We start from the raw sequence: 8,577 nt of genomic DNA, 5'->3' as shown, positions 1-8,577 counted from the left end.
GTGTGAAGAATGAACAAAAACTTAAATAAATAAAATGCTAATTTTCCGTGTGTCATTAAGGCTACATTCACGCTGCAGGCCTTAATGCTCAATTCTGATTTTCTGCTCAGATCGGATTTTTTGTTTGCCTGTTCACATCACTCTTTTTAATGTGGGCAATATCAGATTTCAATGTGAACGGTTCACTATACTGAACTGGCCCGCGTGCACACAAAACAACAAAGACGCAATGACACGCATGCGCAGAAACAAAGACGTCACTTTATTGATGCAGGAAGTCCATCTCCAGCATTGCTCAGAACTGCTCACAATTAAATTCAGCACCTCACTGTCCCTCCACCGGCCAGCTTCTGTGCTCTCCTCCATGTTTGGCACTGACGGAAGGAACAACGCTCCCAATATGGTGACTTCCGCCTGCGCAGAATTGTGATGAACGTCGATCGAGAGTGACGTAAAAGTCGCATGAATTCCAGTTTTGCTGTTCAGACTGAGGTCGCTTTGCAAAAAATCAGACTTGTGTCCGATTTTTGACCACATACTGAAGTGGCCGAAATCGGAATTGAAAAAATCGGATTCCATGAAACTTGTGCTGTTGACATTGTCATGAAAAAATGCGATCTGAGTCACATATGAGCAAAAAAATCAGATTTGGGCTACATTTGTCCTGCAGTGTGAACGTAGCCTAAGTAATGTTCGGTGTTACAAAATACAAATGCAGTAGAAGATGATGGATGAAATCCGTGTGCGATTCCCTGTGCAGAAACTGGCATGACCAACAGCACTGTCCTGCCCATAAACAGTCCCTGACCCCCCCTTCGGGGCTGTAGCTGCTTTAAGGGGATTATTTAAAAAAAAACTAATAAAAACATTGCAAAGACAATATAGCAACACAATACAAAAAGGAAAAAGGTGTTGTGTCTGTGAGCGACGCCCCGTGTGCCCAGTCGTGTCTGTGAGCGACGCCCCGTGTGCCCCGTCGTGTGTCTGTGAGCGACGCCCCGTGTGCCCCGTCGTGTGTCTGTGAGCGACGCCCCGTGTGCCCCGTCGTGTGTCTGTGAGCGACGCCCCGTGTGCCCCGTCGTGTGTGTGAGCGACGTCCCGTGTGCCCTGTCTTGTGTGTGAGCGACGCCCCGTGTGCCCTGTCGTGTGTGTGAGCGACGCCCCGTGTGCCCTGTCTTGTGTGTGAGCGACGCCCCGTGTGCCGTGTCGTGTGTGTGAGCGACGTCCCGTGTGCCCTGTCTTGTGTGTGAGCGACGCCCCGTGTGCCCTGTCGTGTGTGTGTGAGCGACGCCCCGTGTGCCCTGTCGTGTGTGTGAGCGACGCCCCGTGTGCCCTGTCGTGTGTGTGAGCGACGCCCCGTGTGCCGTGTCGTGTGTGTGAGCGACGTCCCGTGTGCCCTGTCTTGTGTGTGAGCGACGCCCCGTGTGCCCTGTCGTGTGTGTGAGCGACGCCCCGTGTGCCCTGTCGTGTCTGTGAGCGATGCCCCGTGTGCCCTGTAATTTATAGTTCGTCTCGAACTGGGGGCTCATCTGCCTTCAGCTTGAACTCCGCGGCCGTGATCTTGCCGTCGCCGTTGCGGTCCTGGTTAGAGAACATGTTGTCGATGATGTGGTACATGTTGTAGCCGGGAGCCAACCGGCCCTTGCCTTCGTTCACCTCCCGTATGATGTAGTCTGTGAACTGCAAGGAAAAATGGCCACAGATTAGCAAGTGCAGCCATTGGAATGGGTCACTAAAAATGAAAGACTGGGACTTTACATGGATACGAGGCGAGAAGCCAGTCCCATTATAAAATACGTTAAAATATAACATTTAACCCATACTGGATTATGGCTATTATAGTAATATACTCAATGCAACAATAATGAACAACAAAAAAGAAAATCCTATACAAATCAATGAAGATAATTCCTGTATTTTCGAGATACAGAAACAGAACAGTCCACATGAGGCTAAATTGAATTTGTGGGCGTGCGGTGATGCCTGTGGTAATGTGACAGTGACTGCGTGACAGTGACTACGTGACAGTGACTGCGTACCTCAGCAGAATCCACATGGCCGTCCTGATTCCTGTCCATCTCGCCAAAGAGGTCTGGTGACACCTCACTATTCCAGACAAACATGTAGCCCTCAGGCAGTCCCTCCTCCATGGCCATCATCTCGATGTCGTACAGCAGCACAGCACTGCCTGGGACCTCCCCGACTGTACACACGCACGCACACACACGCACACGCACACACACAGAGTGAGCTCAGGACATGGAGAGAGAGCAGCACACTGATCCCAGGTACACATGGCAGTGTAGGACATGTTTCTACATCATCCTGAAGCAGTAAGTTATTTCTGAAAAGGTCAGTAAGAACAGACAGTGAATACAGTGTGAGACTGTATAAAGGCTGCACTGTATAAATACTTAAAGTATAATCAATAACAATAGTGACACTTTATTGATCCCCATGGGGAAACTGTCTTTGCTTACTCCGTCTTGCACTCCATATACGTGAGTGAGCTTGACACATGAGTATGCTAGGAACACTGGGTTTGAAGCACTGACCTTCTGATCACAGGCAGAGAGGCTTAGCCCAGTGAGCCACATACCGCCCCAAAGAGCCTGCGTTCTGTGCACATGCCTGTATGTGTACGTCATAGGCCTGATGTGCTGTTAGCATCCCCAGGTGTCTGGATGATGCAGCAGGGCTTCGCTTACCAAGCCCCCTCTCGCCGTAGCCCAGGTGTGGAGGGACGACCAGCGAGCGCTGCTCTAACACACACATGTCTGTCAGGCCCATGTCCAGCCCAAACACCACCTGGCCAGTGCCCAGAAGGACATCGTGCGTCTTCCCGAAGCTGTGCCTACGGGGACAGGGAAGGTCACACACACACACACACACACACACACACACACACACACACACACACACACCATGCTGAAACGTCATTCGCATCTATACCGTAATTTAACCCTTTCAGGCATGAGCGGGGAGATTATAGAGACGGTAAAGGTTTCCATTTGAATGTAATCAGAGGGGAGACTGGTGGGTGTGTAATTTTGGGACCATTTTTTTGATCCCCACAAGGGGAAACTCAATTTCATGAAAATCAAAAAAGTAAAAATGCCAAAAGTCTCATATTTAGTTTGGTTACTTATGGTTAAGGTTAGGGCTGGGTAGCGCAGCTGTGCAGGATCACAGAGAGCGTGCAACTTATCCCAGAAGCACAGACCAAAGAAAGGCTGTGCCAATAACATACAGGATGTGAGCATTTTAAAATGTTTTTTTCCGGTTTTATTTTGCTTTATCTCCATCTAGTGTGCTTCTCCTCACATGATCCCGAGTGTGGAGGCGGCTGCTCACGTGGAGCCGATGAAGGTGCCGTCCATGAGGGTGGCGTTGTAGTGGTACTTCACCAAGTCGCCTTTCTTACTCCGCAGGTCACAGGTCTCGGGCCTGAAGGTGGTGGTGATCTGCACCGTGTCCGAGGGGTTGTGGAAGTCCACCACGGAGACGTCGAACACCAGCACCGCTGAGCCGGGAACCCTGTCTGAGTGGCCGGGAGCAGGAACAGGAATCACACAAAAAGCACCTCTGACCGCAGTCCTGGTGTACAGTGTCATTTCTGTGACCATGCCGCCCCCTTACCTGTTCCCCCCTCCCCATAGGCTAGGTGGGGGGGTACGATGACCCTCCTCCTCTCCCCGAGGCAGACATCCACCAGGCCCTGGTCCATGCCAGCAATCAGGTAGCCCTTCCCAATGTACGTGTCATACGTGCTGTTACGGGAGTAACTGCGCAAAGAGCCACAACTGTCACTCAACGCACTTACACCAGTGGGTTGTAGGCTCAAATCTCAAGTTAGGCAATGAGGTTGGACCCCTGAACAAGAAGCCAGAATGATTTCTTTGGTCATGGAGGAAACATGTAAGTTATGGTGTGCAACAGTGAAGCAACACATCTGAGTCACCTGGAGTCGAAGAAGGTGCCGTCGAGCAGGGTGCCGTTGTAGTGGTACCTCATGAAGTCGCCCACCTTGCTCCTGCGCGGACATGGCTCCGGCACTACCTGGCCTTCCACGCTGATGCTGTCTTTGGGGTTGTGGAGGTCCAGGAGGACCACGTCAAAGACCAGGGAGGCCTGGCCTGGGATGTCGCTGCCTGGGGGGGCAAGCCGAGGCCAGAAAGCAGGTCAGTTACAGGCAGGGTGCCGAATGTGGAGGCCTCTACGCATACAAGTCTGTGTCAGCCCAAATCTGCGGAGCTCGCCACTACTATAACCACCGTGGAAATTCACAAGTAACTCGTGTTCAATTTGCAATGACAAGCAAGACATTAAGCTCATATTGATAAGGGTTACGTCGCAATTTATGAAGAAAATGGTTAAATATGACCGGAATATCCTACTCCAAACCTGACGCCTGTCTCCGCTGAGTACTCACCATCTCCGTTCTCGCCGTAGCCGAGGAACGGCGGCATGCTGATGATGCGTCTCTCACCGACGCACATTCCCAGCAGCCCCTGGTCCATGCCGGCGATCAGCCAGCCGATGCCAACATACGTATCGTATGTGCGCAGACGGGTGTGGCTACGGAAGGCGAGCGACAAGAGTAACTCTGTGTGCAAATACTGCAGAAACAGCAGCTATGGGTTGATTACCCAGGAGTACACTGGCCCAGGGGAACCAGTCAGCTTCAGTGGTCTTACAGCTTCAGGAGTAAAATAGGGGCTTGTGATTGAAATGCAATCTCCAAAACACTGAAAATCAGAGCTGTGCATCACTGCAGATTACATACAGCACAACACAAGAACAAGAGAAGGATACACAGCTGTCTTGATCATTTGGAAAAGAATCGGTGGACAGAATTCTCACGAAGAATAGGAGCAACAACGGCATGCAGGACTACACAGCTACATATTACACTTAAATGTTTATGTGTCTGTTTGTTTATGCATCTGAATATTCCAATTTCCGAAGCAGGCAAAAGTCACGTTATATCTTGCTAGCTATTCATATTTTGAAAAATATATTATTAAAATTTTTTTTTTAATTAATAATCATTTTCTTTAGTATTACAAACAAATTTTAAAAACTCCTTCGGCTTTATTTATCACGTCAGCTGTGTGGACAGGAGCCTGACCTGGAATCGAACAGCGTGCCGTCGAGCAGCGTGCCGTTGTAGTGGTACCGCACAAAGTCCGACACCTGCACGGAGCGGCCGCACTGCTCGGGCCGGTGGTACGTCCTCACGGCGACGCTGTCTTCCGGGTTCCAAACGTCCAGCAGAAGGACGTCGAAGTGAAGCACAGCGTCAGGTGGGATGATGTCACCTGCAGGGCCGAGGACAATGCTGTCACTAAAGGGCCCCGTTTGGCCATCGGCTTGGACACATGGCAGAACGGGCGTCCAATGGGAACGAACATTGGGGGCTGGGGTTTATGGTCTGTAGGCTCAGCAAACATCATACACAGGTCTGCATCAAACTGTGATTTCTCTATAGGATGCAGTGAGGACTGAAATCAGAACATCAATAGGGACACCAGTGTGGGCTTTGGATGAGCACTTTCATAAGTCTTAGTGGGTGTCCTAGTGGCAAGGTCAGCTAAGACCACAAAAAACCCCTCATCGTGGTGTGAGACCCCACAAAGGCTGAGTTCTGTCTGTTAGCCTGTACCAAGATCTGACCAGGGTCATGGTCTTGACTAGGACATCGGAAATCAAGAGAGAAAAAGGAAACGGAATTAGCCAATTCCATCTGAGTCAGTAACAGTGGACAGTCTAGGTCCTACAGTCACGCAGAGTGATCTGCTGTTTGATCTGTCTGTTCCAAAAGCAATGCATCCCTGCAGCCATGCAAGAACAGCTACGACTGCAGATTTTGACTTGCCTTTAACACACTTACTGACATGTTTTTGTTCATAAGATGGCCTGAGTGTCTTCCTAGCTGGATTTTTTTTTTGTTATTACTTCATTGCTTAAAAAAATAAAGAAAAGGCAAGACCCATATAAGTTAGATATTCTACTAGACCTTTAAAAGTTATACATGTTTATTATCTCTATCAGCAAACAATCAGCCAATCACAGTCCTTGCATACGTAGTAGCTTGCAAGGATTCAAGGTGTTCATGAAAAGGCTGAGGATTTGCAGGGTGCCTGTGATTGGTAGTTGAAACGTCCAACCATCGTGTTGCAGCAAAAGTAGCACCGACCCACCTGCAAGCCCGTACATGTAACCAAAGGCCCTGAATTCCATACCAAACAATCCCACTTTGGTCTTGTCCAGCTGCTCACAGAGAGATGTACGTATCGCTGCTCAAAACGCCTGTTTAGTTCCCAATATTTAGATGCTCATCAAGCCCTTTTTGTCTTTCGGCTCAGAGAAATATACTTTTGTCACATTTTAAAATTAAGATTATTTTTGGCAGAATCAGATTATTTTAAAAGGCTTCTAACATGATATACAAGAGTAACTAGTTAGTAAGAGTGATGTAACTCCAAATATAAGCCAATGGGAGGTTAACAGATTCACTGGGAACTACATTTCTAACCATGACACCGTGAAGTACATGCAGAGCAATACTGCTATAGTGCTAAAATCCACCAGAGGACCCATTTTCCAAAATGTCAAGGACAACAGGCACTTATTCTAACCACTGTAATTACAGTGATAAAAATGGCTGGTGTGCCATTTCTTTGGCTCTAGAAGAATACTTCCTCCGTACTGCTTCAGTTTCACTCCAAGTTGAAGGACATTTCATGGACCACACTGGTTTCCATGGTGACACACTGGATTCTCATACATGTTTCAGTGAATATACTTTCCATTTTCTACACACAGTTCCAAAGCCAGAATGACCTCTCCATTTCAGAACGTGCTAAACCATAGAGTGACCGGGAGACATTAAACGTTCCTACACATTCTACCTTGAAGGCTGTTTAACGGGGACACATGGAGACACAGAAGACACTAGTGCCTTAGAATGATCAACGCTTACAAATGCTGAGTCCATTAAGCAGCATTCTGTCACGGAATAGCATAGCATCGACGTACGGTTAATACAGGCACACATAAGGCCTACTGTCTTACCATATCCTTCCTTCCCGTACGCTAGCTGGGGGGGGACCTTTACCAGACGCCTCTCGTTGACACACATTCCCACCAGCGCCTTGTCCATCCCGGGGATGAGCTGTCGTTTTCCCACATACACGTTGTAAGTGGAGCCTCGATCATAGCTACGGAGAACAGAGGAGAATCAAACAAGAACATCATCACCAGTAGCATCCGCAGTGATGAACTTGCCAAGCATGAACACCCTTCACCCATTAACAAAATGAACGCGATACGTTTAGATGAACGCACTTAACGGCCTTCATAATTTAGAATAACTACAGGTTCCTCACACAAGAGCAGTTTACCAAGCTTACTTTTACTTATTTGATATACTTTTAGTTTGCATTTACTGAAATGGGCATGCGGGATTGGTCGAATCAGTTCCTCGTGCAGATTGTATATTGCGTTGTGGAAAAACTTGCAACCTAAAAGAATCTAAAAGCAGTTAAAGTAGTTGCACACAGGAAGATTCTGCGGGGCTATAATTAGGCTACGTAAAGTATCGAGTAATTCTTATACTATAAGGCAAACAACTCAGCTCTGTATTATCTCGATTATGTATTGCGGGTTTTAATGATTCTATAGCGCTATTCTGTGTGACAGGGACTGTCCCAGCCGAGCCGCTACCGTGCCGCGATGCTGCCTGCGTGGCCAGTTAAAGATGCCGCTTTAACAACAACCCCCTCAAAAATACATCAAAGAAACACGTATTACCTGGAGTCGAACTTCTTTCCGTCTGGAAACGTACCGATATAGTGATACCTGACAAAATCGCCGACTTTCACGGCTCTTTCGCATTGCTCGGGAACAACAGTCTGCTCAATGACAATATCGTCTAACGGCACCGGCGGTGCCCTGCAAGCAACACAAGTTATGAGAAGCGCCAGATATGTCGCACTGTGAGCAGGCATTTTGTAACAGAGTTTAAGGGCTGCTTTTCTGGCCCTAACTCCTCATGCAGCAGCTGAATAATCTCCGTCGGTCCAGCACACTAGCAGACCCGCACCGCGGCGTGACCGTGCGCGACGCCTCGTCATGCGTTACGCTCAACTCCACCTCTTACAAAGTTACATAAAACTACCGGCAATATGCAATTTTATTAGGATCTTCCTCCACTGTTCACTAAAATACTGACTTTTTTTTCTTTTTTTACATATCTCACATACGACGGGGGTGGGGGCGGCAGAGCACTGTGGAGAACCTCCTACGTGGCACTTTGGGGGTCAGTTGTGTTGACCTGGGTATCACATTATATACATTATAAATCTTACTAAATTAAACAAAATCTTTATTTACTATTTAAAAAAAAATCAAATAAATCATAGCACTATGTAAACATAGCGGAATTCGTTATGGGCATCTATTTTTTCTAATGGTAAACACAACTTTCTAAAATGCAACTTGACAATATTACTAAAGTAAAAAAAAATGCTTTTTTAATTATTGTGTGAATGTGTGGTAAAATAAAATTAAGTT

General features: G+C 47.7%; 1 protein-coding gene across 1 annotated transcript; it reads right to left on the bottom strand.

The window, feature by feature from the left end:
- Positions 1 to 241: 241 nt before the first annotated feature.
- On the bottom strand, positions 242 to 8,297 carry fkbp9 (FKBP prolyl isomerase 9). The gene is made up of 10 exons (XM_023803754.2): positions 7,816 to 8,297; positions 7,078 to 7,223; positions 5,132 to 5,321; positions 4,433 to 4,578; positions 3,962 to 4,151; positions 3,640 to 3,785; positions 3,355 to 3,541; positions 2,709 to 2,854; positions 2,040 to 2,203; positions 242 to 1,680 (listed from the first exon to the last, which is right to left on the bottom strand). The coding sequence occupies exons 1-10, from the start codon at positions 8,010 to 8,012 to the stop codon at positions 1,501 to 1,503; spliced, it is 1,692 nt and encodes a 563-aa protein (XP_023659522.2). The 5' UTR covers positions 8,013 to 8,297; the 3' UTR covers positions 242 to 1,500.
- Positions 8,298 to 8,577: the final 280 nt, after the last annotated feature.

The sequence above is a fragment of the Paramormyrops kingsleyae genome, chromosome 23 (genome assembly GCF_048594095.1).
Source record: "Paramormyrops kingsleyae isolate MSU_618 chromosome 23, PKINGS_0.4, whole genome shotgun sequence".
In the NCBI taxonomy this organism is placed as follows: Eukaryota; Metazoa; Chordata; class Actinopteri; order Osteoglossiformes; family Mormyridae; genus Paramormyrops; species Paramormyrops kingsleyae.
The sequence above is the reverse complement of the archived record's forward strand: the minus strand, read 5'-3'. Positions and strand labels throughout refer to the sequence as shown.